The sequence below is a fragment of the Lissotriton vulgaris genome, chromosome 1_1, assembly GCF_964263255.1.
Source record: "Lissotriton vulgaris chromosome 1_1, aLisVul1.2, whole genome shotgun sequence".
NCBI classification, from domain to species: Eukaryota; Metazoa; Chordata; class Amphibia; order Caudata; family Salamandridae; genus Lissotriton; species Lissotriton vulgaris.
The window spans coordinates 327,861,122-327,880,673 of NC_141685.1; the positions used below are offsets into that span (position 1 = coordinate 327,861,122).

The 19,552-nt window shown below is 44.9% G+C and overlaps 1 protein-coding gene across 1 annotated transcript in view; it reads left to right on the forward strand.

Moving 5' to 3' along the window:
- The window catches only part of LOC147747125 (cytochrome P450 4B1-like), a 353,249-nt gene that overhangs the window by 228,203 nt on the left and 105,494 nt on the right, over positions 1 to 19,552 (forward strand). Inside the window, exon 8 of the mRNA XM_086952384.1 lies at positions 4,385 to 4,575. Coding sequence (XP_086808510.1) covers positions 4,385 to 4,575 — 191 coding nt within the window. The remainder of the gene's footprint in view (positions 1 to 4,384; positions 4,576 to 19,552) is intronic.

Consider the following 19,552-nt stretch of genomic DNA (forward strand, 5'->3'; position numbering starts at 1 on the left):
ATGTATGATTCGACTTCTCTGGTATCCACTATAGCACGGCTGCTTATGACAAGACTCCTGTGGTAAACTCCACGAAGGCCGTGGTATCCATTAGAGCCTTTATACTCCCGACAAGGTTTACTAGGGTGTGTTAGAGTCTGCCAAATTATGAAAAGAGTTATCTGGTGTCCCCACAAGAGTACTTGTTTACGAGAGGTCTCCTCTGGTGTCAACACCAGACAATCAGCATACAAGATCCCTTTTGTGCCCACTAGAGAGTAGTACATATGACACATTTCTGTGGTATTCACAAGAGACTGTTCTACTTATGACAAGACGTTTCTGGTGCCGGGATATGACAAGTCTATTGTGGTGCCCAATAAAGCCTATATACTTAAGACAAGGCTCCTGTGTAATGTCCAGTGGAGGACATAGGACCCTGCTTGGTGCCCATTGAAGATTATTCACTTATGGCAGCCTTCTGTAGTATCTGTAGTGTTCTTCTCAGCGCATGAGCATGCAAAGTAAATATACCACACACAGAGTTCTGCGTCGTACTTCTTTATTCCTCAGCATACAATCACACACTGCACTCTCATTACGTCATACCCATTAATAACCGCACCTTAACACCTCCTGGCAAGTCACGTAATTCCTTGTTGAGTCCACCCAGAACTGACTGCTAGGGTCCTAACGCACATAGTCTCACGACACTACGGTATCTACTAGAGTCTGCCCACTTATGGCATGACTTCTCTAATGTCCGCAAAAGCCTATCTACCGGCTCGTGACAAGACTCCTTCGGTACCCAACGATAGACTATCAACATGTGACAAGACTCCTTTACATTGTATTGCAATGAATATATCAATAAAAACATTTAAAAAACATTGTGATACCCTTTAGTGAAAAATCCACGTATAGCAAAACATACATGGTGTCCATTAGCAACTGCCCCCATTCGACTCTTGTGAGACCTATTATTTAGCTTATGTAAAACACTATGCTGGTGAATCTGATCAGTGTACATATCCTGTATAATTATGATCCTGTGGGACCAATTAATTAATTTGTTTACAAATAATGAGAATATTTTGCAGCTTGTCCGTCTTGCTATTCACACAATATATAATGGGTGTGCTGTGGCGACCATCAGACTGAAGTAATAACATATGAAGAGAAATGCTGTGGTGGCCATCCAGGTGCCTGCACACATATGGGGAGAATCCTGCCTATCAATTAGGGGCCTCCCTTTGAGGCATACGTTTTCGCCCTATCAGAACAGAAATAAATAGATGCAAATGAATAGGGGGATGCTGTTCAAACACAACAAGAGTGAGGTGAGTGGCATACATCAACAACCAGAATTCCTTTGCAGCCAAGTTTGGTACACATTCATGGGTGATGTCAATCCTATCATAAGACCTAAAAACCCTATTGACTTCTGATGAGAATCCTTTAACTCCCATCATTTCTACTATTCTCATAGAATGACACTTCTGTGAAGCACTTGAGAATTAATGTTCAAATCTTGTGCTATAGTTCATATCCTGTCATTTCAGGAATGAAGAGCCACATACATCTTCCATATTCTTAGTAGGCCACGCAGAAGAAGATACCGGTCAGTGACTCTTTTAATTGCTTTAGAAGTGAACGAGGCCTTCAAATGCAGACATTAACCAATTGTGGAAAATATTTAAATCCATGAGTTAGCTTAAGTAATAAATAGTAATAACAACAATTATCCAATTGCGTAAATTGATGGATATTACCCACTAACACAGTTGCCCATCCCATAAACATTATATCCATATAGTAACCATCATCTGCTGGTCTTGACCCTTGTGAGTGACAGTGATTGGGTCGTCTTATTATCTGCTCCTGATATTAAACAAGTGTCGCTGTAGGAACTGTGTAAGATGTCCTGGCAAAAAAACTCTGTTGTTTGTAAGCAGTGGCACTCAAAGTCTATGTAACCTGGGGGCAACAGAAAGAATTCACATTCTGATGGCTGTATTGCCCAAAATGTGCATCAATCAGCTTAGCACACATTTCTCTCTTTGACACTCATTTAGTGTAACGAGTTGCTTCTAAATTATAGCACAGAAGTTTATAGTGCAGTTTTCACCGGTTAAAATGCTATAAGTGACAACTTTCATTTAAATGCGAAAATCGTTATATAGCTTTAAAAAATAAATATTTCCCATTTTGCACACCTATTATGTAAATTTGTTGTATTACTGTGTAATAATGTTAGACCCACATTGAAGTATCTCCCTGGATCTCAAATACAATTGAGTAGTGTAAAGGGGCAGAGAAGGGTAACCACAAATGAAGTTTATTGACAGAATTACCTCAATGGTGGCTCTTCACCAAGGAAAACATTCGTGCAATCAAAGCATACATTTGTGTTGTATCAGTCCTTGGGAGCCAGTTCAATTTTCCATCAAGTCACTTTCTCGATCTATATGTACCTCCATCCCAAGATGTTTTTCATGGTCTTACCTTATCTTTTTCTGTATCTTCGCAACCTTATCTCCCAATTCCTCTCTCACATCTAGCTCTCTTTATCTCACCTTGGGTCCAATGCACTAAAAGCAGGACACAAAGTCGTCGCAAATTGTGCACTGACTGACTATTTGTGATCTATATCTGATTGTGTGATGCAAACTATGTACTAATCTGTGATGTTGCAAAATCTCTGCTACAGGTTGTCACAGAACGACCTGCCAAATCAATTAGGAAGGTCAATGTGTTTGCATTCTCAACTGGAATATTTTTTTCAGAAGCAACCTGGTGATGCATTTAAAGAATAATGATTCACGTTTGGGTCTACATCAGTATGAGCAGTGAGATCGGATAATACTTTATTTTATATAATTATTTTATTATACAGTAAAACACAGCCATAAAAGCACATTACAGACATAAAAAGCATTATTAAAAAAACATCTCATGATCATCCCAATGAAACAAATCTAAAAAGAACAGGTAAAATAATTAGTGAAAACACAATCAAATTCCCCCTCAAGCAAAATACGTGTATCCTGCTGTGGGGCTCAATGCCTCACAATCGTCATATCAGAAGGAGTAGGCATTGTTCCTCTTGAGCCCTACCTGCCGCCCACACCTCCTTCCCATGAGGTTGCCTCACAAGAGTCCCCTTACAAATCAATTGTCAGCTTCTTTGGTGTGTCAGTAACTAATCAACAGTGTATGACCGAAGATGCAGTCGCAAACCATTGATACATACCATATTGACCCTCGATTAAGAGAGGATGCTCTCCCCTTCCAATTGCCATTGGAAATGGATCTCAGAATCCATTTTGTGAATTGTGTAAAGTATTCTACCATTTGCAGAATGGAAATAGCATAAAAAAATGTGCATTTTCAAACCCAGTGACTTTGCAAATTTTCACAGGTTGTATTTGCAAAATGGCTGTGTACATCTGGCCCATCGACCTCTATGGCCTTTAAACTCTCACCTCTATCAGTCACACATCTACCTTAAACCTCTTCTTGTACATGTTAATGTCTCCTGTCCTTTGTTCCTGTCTTCCTCTCACTCCTCTAGACCTGTACACCTCTCGCTACTGTCACTCACCCTACCTGTTCTTCTCTGCCTGACCTCTGTTCACTTACACCACTAACTCCCCCCTTCTCTCACCTCTGCCTCTCATTCCTACCTCTACCTAGGCTGTATGTGCTTTTTTATTTCTTAACTTGCCACTTTATTTCACTCTTTACATCAGGTTTTTAGTTTACCACTGTCTGTCCTAGACTCAATCTCACTGAACCTCATTTTCCCTGTAATTCAGTCAATCTCTGCACCCTTGTACTCATATTCTCTCCTCTGAAATTTATTTCTGCCAACCTCTCACATCTCATTCTCCCTTTTTCACTTTTCTTTAGTGCTGAAAGTCAGATATTAATAGCTGTTCTGTTGGGAAGCGAAGGAGTCACCAAAGTAGATCACTTAAAGATGTTTATTTAAGAATACAGGTGAGAACAGGTAGGAGCCAGGCAGCACAGCTTCCACACCAAGACTTCTGGTAAACGAATGTCATGGACTGGAATCTGTGAGCAGAATGTAACATACATATATGCCTCGCTTCAAAAAGAGAATACGATAACACAACATGTTCGCAGTCTTTACTGGTAGCTGTCAGCCATAGCGGTCCTAGATTAATAAAATCCCTGCATGTTGGGAAGTTTTTTATTTTTAAAAAAGCCGCCTTTTTTATTCCCCAGATTTTTAGATTTGGCTGTGTCCTGTTTTAGCTGCCATGCATGAGAAAACCCCACTTATATTAACACTATTAGTTTGCTAACCTTCTTTGGGATTTTGTTACATAGAAAAGTGCTGTATTAGACAAAACACATTTTATTATCTATACTCCAACAGGATGAAAATGGAGAAGGATTATCCGATGAAGACTTGCGCGCTGAGGTGGACACCTTTATGTTTGAGGGCCACGACACGACAGCCAGTGGGGTCTCCTGGATTCTGTACTGCATGGCCAAGAACCCAGACCACCAGGACAAATGCAGAGAAGAAATAAAAGGGATTTTAAGGGACCGAGAAATTGTGGAATGGTGAGCGCGCATATTTGCACGTTTGAATTTGTTTATTTGCAGTTTATACTGCTAATATCTTAAATATTTTAACCACAATAGTGACATGCAAAGTAAAGGCAAATATGGTACTTAATTGCTGGCTGCAACATTTTCATATAGCTGATACAATGTTTGACATTGTTAGGTCTGGGTTAGGGATGTTTCCATGAACTCTTACAATGGTAATCATTTCCAAGTAGTTCTCATTGAGTATTTCTTTATTGTGGTGTGACTTAAATAGAAATTGATTGCGCCATTAGGCGCGCCAGCCAAGCTTAGATAGAGCTCGCCGGCGAAAATTGGGGGTGCACTCTGTTTCCCTGCTGTTCTTTCAGTCCACTCCTCCTGCTGCCACCACCATCATGGTAAGTCTGGCTGATGGTGCTGGGCTCCACAGCTTTTATAACCATTCTATCATAGAAGCCTGACATGCACGCTCTGTGTCCTCGCCTGGACCTCTCGCGGACCTTTTTAATTCTGGCAATGCAGTGTGCATGTTTGTTGGCCATATTGGAATCTACAGATCTAACTCCAACTCACGGCACATCACCCTCTTTCCCTGCTCTATAGCTTGCACATTCTCCCAGGAATCTGTGCTTCTGCCTGGGTTTACTTCTGACTCTTATCTGCATTCCCCAGAAGCCCAGCCACTGCAATCACGAGTCAGGGTCCAACGCTACCTCTTGGGTATGAAGTCTCTTTTCACCACCCCTGGAGCTCCAGATCCCAACAGTAGCCTACGTTCTGCTTCTTACCTACTCCCCAAAGGGTATATAGCTGCCCAGACTTCTGTAGAGCTCTACGCAAACAAATGATGGACGGAATGCTGAGTAAATCATACATTCATCCCCAGTCAAGAGATCTGGGTTAAATCCATCGTTCTTTTGCTCACCATGCTACCCAAGTTTAGACCCAGCCATATGCCAATCAGTTTTGACCCTGTGCCTCATGGGAACAGTCCAGACCGAACTGCCAAGCCAGGTCCTCCCTGGACCGGAAACAAGCATCCTGGGACTGGTTTCTGGGTATTACCCTTCATCAGCCAGGCTAGCTTGAATAGAGTGGCACAGTGAGCAAGGGACACACATCTGGGCATACCCATCCCACTTAGGGTAAAAAGTGCTACGCTAAGAAATGATGGACGGAATGCTGAATAAATCATACATTGTTGTTTTTGCAGACTTCTGAGAGGCCTATAGTTTGGTACCACCATTCATAATCATAACAGCTTGATATGCCCTGGTAGACTGACATAATTTCCTTTCATTTGGACTCAATACCACCCAGGCCATCACTAGGAGGTAAAATCTGTGAATGCTTTCAGTGTTCCCTGCTGCTTGTCAGCAGCCACTATAAAAAGTAATCAACGCCGAAACACTTTTCTGCCTTCCTGTCCTATGGTTTCGAAACATTGCCACCGGTCCTCGGAATGCAATGGGCTTCTAGTTTCATTTCAAAAGGCTCAGATGTGTACCTCTGCAATCGCTCTGAAGCAGTACCTCAGTTTTACCCTCCCTCCTTGTCTTTGCAGATCACTGTCTGTACAGTTAGATCACCGTTTCTATTCTCCATTTTGCTCCATCTAACCTTCAGGTTTCAAACCCCGAGGTATGTGTGTTGCTCCATGTGCATCCCACTTGCATCCTCACTTACCACCATTTTTCTATAATAGCTGAATGCAATGTGCTGAATTTGTGTGCTGCTCCCTTCTTATTTATCGTTTTTAAGTATGTTTTTAGCTGTCTTTCCACCCTCATTAGTGAAAGTACTTGTCGCTTCTCCCACTCCATTCGTCACCTCCCTCGCTATCATTCATCTATCCCCATATTGGTCTGCAGCATAACCCAGAGTCTGCTGTCTGTGCTCCCATCTTTAATTTCTGGAAATATCTCTGCTCTCCCTTGACCACGATTCCTGCTCTCATTGCCGGACTGGGTACAGACACCAACCCTCGCAGTTTCGCTTCACTGGACCAAGGGGAAAAGGTGGGTGAGGGCAGGGGGCATGCCACTGAGAAGCTCCGGCACATGGGGGGTGCTAGTGTCAAGCACTACTGCACCGCTCCCGCTTCTGTTACAGGGGTCGATTTTTTAGCACTGCTGCAAAACCGGCTCCCTGTAAATTGGCCATCATGGGTCAGAAAATGGCCCTATCTTCTGGCCCACTGGGAAAACGCCCGGTGCCCACTATGGCCAGTCCAGCCCTGCCTGCTCTGCCTCAGAGAGGCATTACCTCCAACCAATCCCACGTACCACCTGGTATCACGGTTCATGGTCCCCTACCGGATAGTACCATGTGGCACTCTTCACCTTTGTTCACACAAGTTTACATCTTCTTGACCCTATGCCACTGCCTGCACAGTCCTTGGTTGTGCAGCCTCACACCACAGCCTTCAGAATCCTTACTTTGACTAGCTGCACCTTACCTCCTTAAGCTTCATCTGTTCACGCGGACCCTTCTCTCCCCCTATACTCCCCTCCTCAGAACTATATGTTGCTACTTCTGTTCCTACTCCCGGATTTTTTCTTCCAGTTTATATTATTCAATGGTTCGGTCACTGTTGTGTCCTTTTCTTAATAAGATAACATATATGTTGAATTGGGAGAATAATCCACAGAGGCAATTAAGTGTTTGAAGAGAAATAGAAATGTATTCCATAACCAGTAACACAGTGGAGCCCATCCGTCCGCGAACTCCGTGTCCACAGCTCCATTGCTGAATGCCTTAGAAACCGTCTCATTTAGCAACCGAGACAAGCAGAACGTGGAGCTGCGCTTGAAGGATGCGGGAATACAAAAGATAACTATTACGTGCTATATCAAGTTAGCATATAACACATCTCCCTTGTCCCCAAAAAACAAAATATTAAAAAAGATATAGATATATATTATACAAATTTACATGGAAAAGTCCTGCTACTAAAATGTTTTTTTGACAATCTACCACTTCTAGTTGTAATATTATCATTAGAAGAATGTGTTCCAGAAGGACCAGTCTTGACACTTGGATTCATGTGAGGACTAATACAGTGATCAGCAGTATGTTGATTACCTACACCCAGAAACTTATGAATCATATTCCAATCATGGACACAAGAACCCAGGAGTGGGAGAAACAGAGCATTACTAAGTTTTTGTTGTAAATGACCTTTAACACATTTTCACTGTGAATCATTCAACAGAACCACATTTTTGATGGACCACCTTCTTCCATCATCCAAAAGTACTGATCAACGAACAACTTGGGATACTTTTAAAGGACCATTGAATTTGAAGTCCACTTTTGATCTCATAGGATTCATATTTCTCAACATGACCCAACCTCGATGTGAGGTGTACAAACATTCCTCCTGTTATCATGCAATACCTTAGTTTTTGCTTGCGATTTTAAAACTCTATCCTCTACTTCTTTGAGATTCACCTCATCATCAAATCTATTTTGTGCTTTATACTTGAGCCACAAGAATCAGCTAGTCTACCTCATAACATTGCAAACGGAGAAACTCCAGTAACACTGTGTGGGGGGTTATGATACACCCACATTTTATCTTGAAGAATCTTGGCAACATCTTTGTTGCAAGTGAGAGCAGTTTGAATACCCTCTTTAATAATTCGATTTGCTCTCTCAACAGCCCCATTAGAGCAAGGCATAGTTTCTAATATTAATTGAAGACCATTGTCAGTAACTAGCTCTTCTGGGTACCATTCCAAAGAAATAATTCTATCCAAAAAAATGATGACATCTTGTGTGGATTTCTCTTGTACGAAATTATAATAGATCCACTTAAAAAAGTAATCTACAATAATACTTATGTACTTCTTTTCAAAAGGTAAGGATACCACTGGCCCAGCTAAATCACGTGCAAGATTGCACCAGGGGCCAAGGGGTAAAGGTGTTGTAACCAAGGGAGTGTTATGAGATTTCCAGTGCTTGTTAGACAAGACACATTCTTGACAATTGTCAACACATTTTTCAACGCCAGAATCCATGTAGGGACAGCAGAAGTAATACCTCAAAGTTTTTTTGCAGCAGTGGCTCCCAGATGACCTTTGTGGCCTAGTGCCAGAACTTTGGAATGAAGTTGACTGGGAACTAGAATTTTGTCACCTCGCATGAAAATGTCATTTTCAATAGTGAATTGATTTGCAAATTGACAAAATACAAACAGATCACCTTTAAAATTCTTAATATGGGGCCAACCTAAGTGAACAAATTCTTTAACTTTGCTTAAAACAGTGTCCTGGTTACAGGCAGTAATCCATTCATTTTCAGAAATAGAGCCATTACACAAATGCAGTAAATCTAGATTAGCAATCAATCAATCACGGCATTTGCAAAGCGCGCTACTCACCCGGGAGGGTCTCAAGGCGCTGGGGGAGAGGGGTATTTTACTGCTCGAACGGCCAGGTCTTGAGCTGCTTCCTAAAGGTGAGACGGTCTTGGGTTCGCCGAAGGTGGGGGGGGGGGGGGAGTTCCAAGTCTTGGCTGCCAGGTAGGAGAAGGATCTTCCTCCGGCGGTGGCTCTGCGGATGCGTGGTACGGTGGCGAGGGCGTGGCTGGTCGATCGTAGCTGGCGGGTGGGCGTGTAGAAGGTCATGCGGTCATTGAGGTACTTGGGGCCCAGGTCGTGGAGAGCCTTGTGTGCGTGGGTGAGGAGTCTGAACGTGATTCTCTTGCTGACGGGGAGCCAGTGCAGGTCTCTCTGGTGTCCGGTGATGTGGCTTTGTCGGGGGATGTCCAGGATGAGTCGTGCGGAGGCGTTCTGGATGCATTGGAGTCTTTTTTGAAGTTTGGCTGTGGTTCCGGCGTAGTGGGTGTTCCCGTAGTCCAGTCCACTGGTGACGACTGCCTGGGTCACGGTCTTCCTGGTTTCTGTGGAGTTCCATCTGAAGATCTGGCGGAGCATGCGCAGGGTGTTGAAGCATGATGAGGAAACAGCGTTGACTTGTCTAGTCATCAAGAGGGAGGAGTCCAGGATGAAGCCCAGGTTGCGTGCGTGGTCCGTTGGCTTGGGAGCGGTGCCCAGGGCCTGGGAGTCGTCCCAGGCGGAGGGTGATGATCCCAGGATGAGGACTTCCGTCTTGTCTGAGTTCAGTTTCAGGCGGCTGTTCTTCATCCAGTCGGCGACGTCTTTCATCCCTTCGTGTAGGCTGGCTCTGGTGGTGGCGGGGTCGTTGGTGAGGGAGAGGATCAGTTGGGTGTCGTCGGCGTAGGAGATGATGTTGAGGTTGTGTTGGCGTGCGATGACTGCGAGGGGGCTCATGTAGACGTTGAAGAGGGTTGGTCTCGGTGCTGTGGTTGGCCCGAAACCCGGACTGCGAGGGGTCGAGGGATCCGTCCGTCTCGAGGAAGGCGGCGAGCTGTCTGTTGACGATCTTCTCGATGACTTTGGCAGGAAAAGGAAGGAACGAGATGGGACGGTAGTTCTTGAGGTCGGTGAGGTCCGCCGTTGGTTTCTTCAGGAGGGCGGTAAGCTCGGCGTGCTTCCAGCTCTCCGGAAAGGTGGCGGTTGGAAGGAGGTGTTGATGATGTCCCGGAGATGGGGCGCGATGATGGCGTCGGCTTTGTTGAAGACGTGGTGTGGGCAGGGGTCGGTTGGTGATCCGGAGTGGATGGAGTTCATCGTGCGGGTGGTGTCTTCGGTGCTGATCGGAGTCCAGTTGCAGAGGGTGGTGGTGGTGGGCGTTGGTTCGGTGGTAGGGTGCGTGGTCCGTGCGTCGAAGCTGTTGTGCATTTCGGTGATCTTGCAGTGGAAGAACGAGGCGTGTGAGTTGCAGAGGTCTTGCCAGGGAGTGATGTCGTTGTTTCCGGCGCTGGGGTTGGAGAACTCTTTGACGATGCTGAAGAGTTCCTTGCTGTCGTGGGCTTTGTTGTCCAGTCGTTCTTTGAGTGCCGTCTTCTTGGTGGCGCGGATCAGCTGATGGTGTTTGCGGGTGGTGCGCTTGAGGGCGGTCCTGTTGTCTGTGATCTGGTCGAGCCACCAGGCTTTCTCGAGGGTGCAGCAGTTCTTCTTGGAGTCCTTGAGTCCGTCGGTGAACCAGGGGGTTTTCTTGCTGCGGGGTTTGTTGGGAGGGTTCTTTAGTGGTGCGAGGTCATGGGCGCAGGCGGTCAGCCACTTGGTGAGGTTGCTGGCTGCTTCGTTGCGGTCCGTTGTGCTGGTGGGAGTGTTCTGGCTGAGGGAGGCGGTGAGCTGCTCGGCGGTGATCTTGCTCCAGATCCGGCGGGGAACCTGTCGCGGGTGGTGGTGGGACGTAGTTCTTCTGAAGCTGAAGTGGACGCAGCTGTGGTCGGTCCAGTGGAGTCCGGTGGAGTGGCTGAAGGAGATGTGCTTGCTGGATGAGAAGATGGGGTCAAGCGTGTGGCCAACAATACATTAATTCTCGAATAAGTCGCAATTATCAGCTGAAGCAATGTGCAAATGAGATAGGCAATTAGCCCTGGAATTTGGTAGCCCCGTGAATATATTTAACATCAAAATGATACTCTTGTAACTTGGAAAGGATTCTGATAAGTCTTGAGGAAGTACAAGACGACCCTTTGTCTCCCAAAAGATACATAAGAGCTTATGATCTGTGCTTAGGGTGAAAGCAGTCCCCCGAACATACGTTTTAAACTTAGCTATGGCCCATGCACAAGCGAGAGCTTCTCTCTCGATTGTGCAGAAGCGAAACTCTGGAAGCAAAACCAACTGTGGTTTCTGATGAATCATCTTTCTGACACAAATCAGCACCAAGACCTACAGCACTTGCATCCACAGTAATGATACATTTATGTCAACTTACATAAGATTTAAGTGCAGGAACACTGGAAAGGATTTTCTTTATTACTTGGAGTACATTCTGTTCTTCCGTGTCCCAAGAAAAACTCTCTTTTTTTCTTAGCATTTTCTTTAGAGGTTCCATTAAGGTAACATACCCATTTACAAATCTGGAATAGTAATCGCTCAACCCCGAAAAGGATCTCAACTCATCCTTGTTAAAGTGGGGTGGTACCTATTTCAAGGCCAATGGCCCATGCACAAGCGAGAGCTTCTCTCTCGATTGTGCAGAAGCGAAACTCTGGAAGCAAAACCAACTGTGGTTTCTGATGAATCATCTTTCTGACACAAATCAGCACCAAGACCTACAGCACTTGCATCCACAGTAATGATACATTTATGTCAACTTACATAAGATTTAAGTGCAGGAACACTGGAAAGGATTTTCTTTATTACTTGGAGTACATTCTGTTCTTCCGTGTCCCAAGAAAAACTGTCTTTTTTTCTTAGCATTTTCTTTAGAGGTTCCATTAAGGTAACATAGAAACTGGTGTGGGAGCACACTGCTTCACCTCCCAGCAGAGTCGCCCCTGGGCATCATGGTAGATGCAGTTCAGATCGACAAGCGAGTACACTTGGAAAGTCTTGAGTGTTTCACCAGGTGGGTGCAGATTAGTGCTGGCCATCTCTGGACACGTGTTTCTGGATTATTATCCGTCATCAGCAGAGATTAGGCAAAATTATTTGGGGTTGCTGAGCAGGCTGCCGTATTCTTGGAACGCAGTATCTCTCCAGGCGCGCAGGTGCCTCTCCACGAGCTCGTCAGCTCAAAGCGGCTCGAGCGAGCCTTTAAGTAAGAAACTGGTGTGGGAGCACACTGCTTCACCTCCCAGCAGAGTCGCCCCTGGGCATCATGGTAGATGCAGTTCAGATCGACAAGCGAGTACACTTGGAAAGTCTTGAGTGTTTCACCAGGTGGGTGCAGATTAGTGCTGGCCATCTCTGGACACGTGTTTCTGGATTATTATCCGTCATCAGCAGAGATTAGGCAAAATTATTTGGGGTTGCTGAGCAGGCTGCCGTATTCTTGGAACGCAGTATCTCTCCAGGCACGCAGGTGCCTCTCCACGAGCTCGTCAGCTCAAAGCGGCTCGAGCGAGCCTTTAAGTAAGAAACTGGTGTGGGAGCACACTGCTTCACCTCCCAGCAGAGTCGCCCCTGGGCATCATGGTAGATGCAGTTCAGATCGACAAGCGAGTACACTTGGAAAGTCTTGAGTGTTTCACCAGGTGGGTGCAGATTAGTGCTGGCCATCTCTGGACACGTGTTTCTGGATTATTTCTACTTGAAGGCTCCCTCGAGCCGCTGTGGGCTGACGAGCTCGTGGAGAGGCACCTGTGCGCCTGGAGAGATACTACGTTCCAAGGATACGGCAGCCTGCTCAGCAACCCCAAATAATGCCTAATCTCTGCTGATGACAGATAATAATCTAGAAACACGTGTCCAGAGATGGCCAGCACTAATCTGCACCCACCTGGTGAAACACTCTAAAGACTTTGCAAGTGTACTCGCTTGTCGGACTACATCTATCATGATGCTTAGGGGCGACCCTGCTGGGGGGTGAAGCAGTGTGCTCCCACACCAACTTTCTACTTGAAGACTCCCTCGAGCCGCTGTGGGCTGACGAGCTCGTGGAGAGGCACCTGCGCGCCTGGAGAGATACTACGTTCCAAGGATACGGCAGCCTGCTCAGCAACCCCAAATAATGCCTAATCTCTGCTGATGACAGATAATAATCTAGAAACATGTGTCCAGAGATGGCCAGCACTAATCTGCACCCACCTGGGGAAACACTCTAAAGACTTTGCAAGTGTACTCGCTTGTCGGACTACATCTATCATGATGCTTAGGGGCGACCCTGCTGGGAGGTGAAGCAGTGTGCTCCCACACCAACTTTCTACTTGAAGGCTCCCTCGAGCCGCTGTGGGCTGACGAGCTCGTGGAGAGGCACCTGCGCGCCTGGAGAGATACTACGTTCCAAGGATACCGCAGCCTGCTCAGCAACCCCAAATAATGCCTAATCTCTGCTGATGACAGATAATAATCTAGAAACACGTGTCCAGAGATGGCCAGCACTAATCTGCACCCACCTGGTGAAACACTCTAAAGACTTTGCAAGTGTACTCGCTTGTCGGACTACATCTATCATGATGCTTAGGGGCGACCCTGCTGGGAGGTGAAGCAGTGTGCTCCCACACCAACTTTCTACTTGAAGGCTCCCTCGAGCCGCTGTGGGCTGACGAGCTCGTGGAGAGGCACCTGCGCGCCTGGAGAGATACTACGTTCCAAGGATACGGCAGCCTGCTCAGCAACCCCAAATAATGCCTAATCTCTGCTGATGACAGATAATAATCTAGAAACACGTGTCCAGAGATGGCCAGCACTAATCTGCACCCACCTGGTGAAACACTCTAAAGACTTTGCAAGTGTACTCGCTTGTCGGACTACATCTATCATGATGCTTAGGGGCGACCCTGCTGGGAGGTGAAGCAGTGTGCTACCACACCAACTTTCTACTTGAAGGCTCCCTCGAGCCGCTGTGGGCTGACAAGCTCGTGGAGAGGCACCTGCGCGCCTGGAGAGATACTACGTTCCAAGGATACGGCAGCCTGCTCAGCAACCCCAAATAATGCCTAATCTCTGCTGATGACAGATAATAATCTAGAAACACGTGTCCAGAGATGGCCAGCACTAATCTGCACCCACCTGGTGAAACACTCTAAAGACTTTGCAAGTGTACTCGCTTGTCGGACTACATCTATCATGATGCTTAGGGGCGACCCTGCTGGGAGGTGAAGCAGTGTGCTCCCACACCAACTTTCTACTTGAAGGCTCCCTCGAGCCGCTGTGGGCTGACGAGCTCGTGGAGAGGCACCTGCGCGCCTGGAGAGATACTACATTCCAAGGATACGGCAGCCTGCTCAGCAACCCCAAATAATGCCTAATCTCTGCTGATGACAGATAATAATCTAGAAACACGTGTCCAGAGATGGCCAGCACTAATCTGCACCCACCTGGTGAAACACTCTAAAGACTTTGCAAGTGTACTCGCTTGTCGGACTACATCTATCATGATGCTTAGGGGCGACCCTGCTGGGAGGTGAAGCAGTGTGCTCCCACACCAACTTTCTACTTGAAGGCTCCCTCGAGCCGCTGTGGGCTGACGAGCTCGTGGAGAGGCACCTGCGCGCCTGGAGAGATACTACGTTCCAAGGATACGGCAGCCTGCTCAGAAACCCCAAATAATGCCTAATCTCTGCTGATGACAGATAATAATCTAGAAACACGTGTCCAGAGATGGCCAGCACTAATCTGCACCCACCTGGTGAAACACTCTAAAGACTTTGCAAGTGTACTCGCTTGTCGGACTACATCTATCATGATGCTTAGGGGCGACCCTGCTGGGAGGTGAAGCAGTGTGCTCCCACACCAACTTTCCCCATTAAGGTAACATACCCATTTACAAATCTGGAATAATAATCGCTCAACCCCGAAAAGGATCTCAACTCATCCTTGTTAAAGTGGGGTGGTACCTCTTTCAAGGCCTTGACAAGATCCTCCTTAGGCTTGATGCCTTGTGCTGTTATGTGGTGACCTAGATATTCCACATTGTCACATTCATTCCATGGTTGGACATTATTCTCAATATATTGTCCAAGATGCAACTGTGTTCATGGATGGTCTTAGCGAAAATTAGTATGTTGTCTTGAAAGGCTAAAATCCTTGCACATATTTGAATAAGGAATACATTCGCTTTTGAAATACGCTTGCCTCTGATGCTAGACCGAACAGCATGCGTGGGTACTTAAAAGGGTGTAATAAGAGATCAAAATGCATGAGATTCTTCTTTGAGCCTGACTTGGTGATATGCCGCTCTGAGATCTAGATTGCTAAAAATGGTAGCCCCATCCAGAGTAGAAATTATCTCATTAATTTTAGGAAGGGGGTAGCAGTCAATTAAAATGTTCTTGTTCAGAGCGCGCAAATCAGCACACAAATGGATTTTCCATCCGTTTTTTAGCGCTAACCACAGCACTGACCCATTCAGCAGAATCTACAGGCTCAGTTATTTTATCTGCACACAACTGGTCTAAGTGTAACCTTAGATCTTGTCTAATAGAAAGAGGAACGTCTTTAACTTTATGTTTTACAGGAGTGGCCCCTGGTTTCAATACAATTTCATGTTCAAAATCCTTAACTGTACCAATTTTGTCAGAAAAAACTTGATGATATTTTTGCAAAATTACATCACTGTCTGAATAAGTGCTCACAACAATCGTAACTGGTATAGTACTACCTGGTCTTAAAATTATACCTATTCTTCCCTGGTCTATCCAACCTATGATATTACATCCATTGACGGCTACATAGATCTTTGTGGAAATGGACATCCAGAAAATTCCAATACATCCTCAAAATTTCCTTTAATGAGAATTTCTGACTCACCATAAGCTACTGCTTTAATGTCAGGAGTTTCCCACAGCACTTTAAAAGTATCTTCAGAAATCATAGTCACAGGTGATCCTGAGTCCACCATAGGTTGTAGACTTACGGTACCAATGGAGACTTTAAAAAATTGACCATTTTCCTTAGCAACATTTTCTGCATCATGTTGAGCAAGAATGGTAGAATCATTAGTAGACTTGGTCTCTAAGGTTAAAATCTTGTTAACACATTCTTCATTTTCATAAACAACTTGTTGACAGACATCAGGTACACAATTAACTCTAACCGCACTAGAAGCAAGACTCCTACATACTTTCATGAAATGACCTAATTTTCAGCATTTACTGCATCTCTTCCCCATGGCAGGACAACTAGTGTTGTTTCCTAAGTGGTAGAAAAGAACCACATCTATACCAAGAATTTGTTCTGTTAACCTTATTACCCCTAATATTTTTTACAGAGTTCACGTCTGTGCTATTAGTATTGTGTAGCTGAAGTGATTGCCGAGGTTGCTTGTGTTAAGGCTTTAAAGGAAGAAACAGAACGTTCAATACTTTGAGCGATTTTAACAGTTTGATCTAGGGTAGGAATAGTACAGCATAAAAGTTGGTCTTGTACTTTTTTAGAAAAACAACTGAGTACAATCTGATCCCTTAAGTATTGATCAGTGGCATTTTCAAAACAACAAGTGCTAGCTAAAATGCACAAACTAGCTACATATTGTACTCTACTTTCATCAGGGGATTGTTTCCTGGAATACAATTTCAAACGTTCTAAGGCAACATTAGGTCCCCAGCAGGAGCAGGTATTAAGGGAAGGTTGTCAAAAACCTTTTGTTCTTCAGTGCCTAAACAACCATACAGATTTGCTTGTTTTCTTATTGGACTATAATCCACGCCATCTGTAGATACCAAATAGCTTTTAAATTCTTTAACCAATGTTTCCACTCCAGTTTTGGATTGATACGGTTATCTGGAAATTTAGGGGGCTGCTGGTGTGAACTACCTCCTCCAGACATAGTTTGAGGATCATAATGCAGTAAAAGTACTGTTCAATGCGTTTGTAAAATAAAGTAAGTAGAATGCAGATTATATATAGACATGTTATTTTTTTTTGCCGCACGTAGGATCCAATATTAGAGAGAATGGAGGAAATGGCAGTCCGTTGCATGTGCACCAGTAGTTGAAATGAATAACTTGTGGCAATAACGTGTAACTCCTAGTACTGTTTTAGGGAAACAGGAATCAGTAAAAAAAAATAAAAGCACAGACAGGAGGCTGAGAGGAGATTATCCAATGAGGCACCAACAACTGAATAACTTTGCCTCCAATAGAAATGAAGCAGAGTGGTGCTCCCATCCTCGTCGCCAGTAATATGTTGTATTGGGAGAATAATCCACAAAGGCGCGTAAGTATTTGAAGAGAAATAGAAATTGATTCCTTAACCAGTAATGCAGTGAAGCCCATCTGTCAGCGAACTCTGCGTCCACAGCACCATTGCTGAATGCGTTAAGAACCGTCTCATTCAGCAACCGAGACAAGCAGAACGCGGAGCGGCGCTTGAAGGATGCGGAATATAAAAGATAATAATACGAGGCAGTGCACAGTCTAACTATCGCGAGCTATAACAAGTTAGCATATACCAATAACAATAGACTGGGATGCGATCAGCATAACTACCAGTGGCTGAGATCAATTCTAGCATTCTATCCATAACTTTTTTTGCTTTTCTTTTCCTCATCCTATCCTGCATGTGAGTTGGGCCATTGCAATGATCCATACATAACTTGAGTCCTTAATTTACTACATGTGCACCCCATTGTTGCACTTGTGATGGAATTGTTATGTTTTTAACTCGCCTGTTATGCATGCTTTAGTCTTCTTATGCGTTGACTTATAGCCTGTGAGTGCTTAGCCACTCTGTGAGTTCTCAATGCTTCTGCTCTCTGCTCGGCAGTTGCAGACTGAAAGCACAGGATGAGGACACACTTCAGTGGGCTCCTTTTATTCTTGAATAAACAACTAGAAAATAAAACCCTCCTGCCTCAGAACCATTCTTATCGCTACCTCCACAGTCATCCTTGGGTCATCCGCTCCCATACTTTACTAGCTTTGACTGTAGCAGTATCTCCGTTTCATATCCTCTGCCGATAACTTTTCTCTATTTCTTTGATCACGTTATGTATAGTCATTCCTCCAACTATTCGTATATCCCAAACTCTGCGTCACCCAGTTGTGCATGGTACAATTACAGAAGCACCAAGGTCTGCTGGAAATTGCTCAAATAATTTTTCACAAACACCGGATCTTCTACCGGCAGTATGTCTCACTGCACTGCTCCAAAAATTTGGAACTGCTCCAAATCATATTCACAGAGTTTAAAACCTGTGTTTTTTCCATCTCAAATTAAAACGAGCATTGGCAAAGCCAATAGGTCTCAGTGATGTGAGGGCTATTGACTTTGTCAATGTTAGTGTCTTTTAGCTATGTACCCCAAGAGCACACCAGTTAAGCATTGGAAGAGCCAACAGGTATTGCCTTTTGGGATCTAATGCCTTTGCCAATGCTTGTTTTAGATAGCAAGCCTGGTCCTTGGAGTACTTTTTTTAGGACATCTTTTTATTAGACACATAGTAAAACAAAAGCAGGTATGTACACCACAATAAGTATGCATAAATACAGCAAGTGTTTGCAATGTAGGCCAACTACGAACAGCCTCCCTGTCTATGTTACAATATATACCCAGCCTGGTGTAAATCAGATGTAGTATAGCTGGTATTCCTGGCCGCGAAGGACATCACAGTGGGGCTGCTTAGGGACTCCCTCTGTAGACATTCAATTTGCCCCAGATCCTTTCCCACTTTTTGGCAAGCCCCTGCTTTCATAAACCACCCTCTCCTTTACCATACACCGGTCCATGTCTCTTTTTCAGTCTCTGGAGCGTGGTGCAGATTCTGCCCTCCACATAGATGAGCTATCTTACGTTTAGTGTTCACCATGCCCAGGGTCACCCAGATTTGCTCCATGTGATTCAAGTCTGTGGCCTTTCAAATGTTAAGCAGACTCAATTTGGCTGAAGGTGTTAAATCACCGCCACACACACTATTCATACATGCTACTACAGATCCCCAAAAGGTATGGATTACTGAGCAATCCCAAATGGTATGGAAAAAGGACCCTGCCCATCCAAATTGCCTACAACTGGTTGGATCATTCACTCTGCCCATCTTAACCATTGCGTTGTGAGATAAGTAAGACCTATGCAATTTTAAGGTGCACTGTTGAAACTGTGCTCTAACTGACACCTGTTTGGGGGAGGCCAAAGCCTCTGGCCAGTCGTCATCAGCAGCCCACCCAGATCTGCATCCCAGCGGTGTCGCAAGGGAAGAAGCGCATCTGGGCAATTATGAATTAACTTTTTATAGGTGAGAGAGATCGCTTTGCGGCTCATGATCTTCTAACAATCTATCCTCTAATGGTGATGATTCCGAAGGACCTCAACCCCCGTAATTACTGCCTGAAGAGCAGTTTGTACTTGCAGGTAATGGAAGGTCTCTGCAATCGCCAGCTCATTCTCTCTCTGTAGTTCCGAAAATGGGACCACCCTCCCATCGGACCAGAGATCGCCTACCTTCGAGATACCTATAATGTCCCATTTATCAAATAAATTCACACAGTCTTAAATAAACCTTGG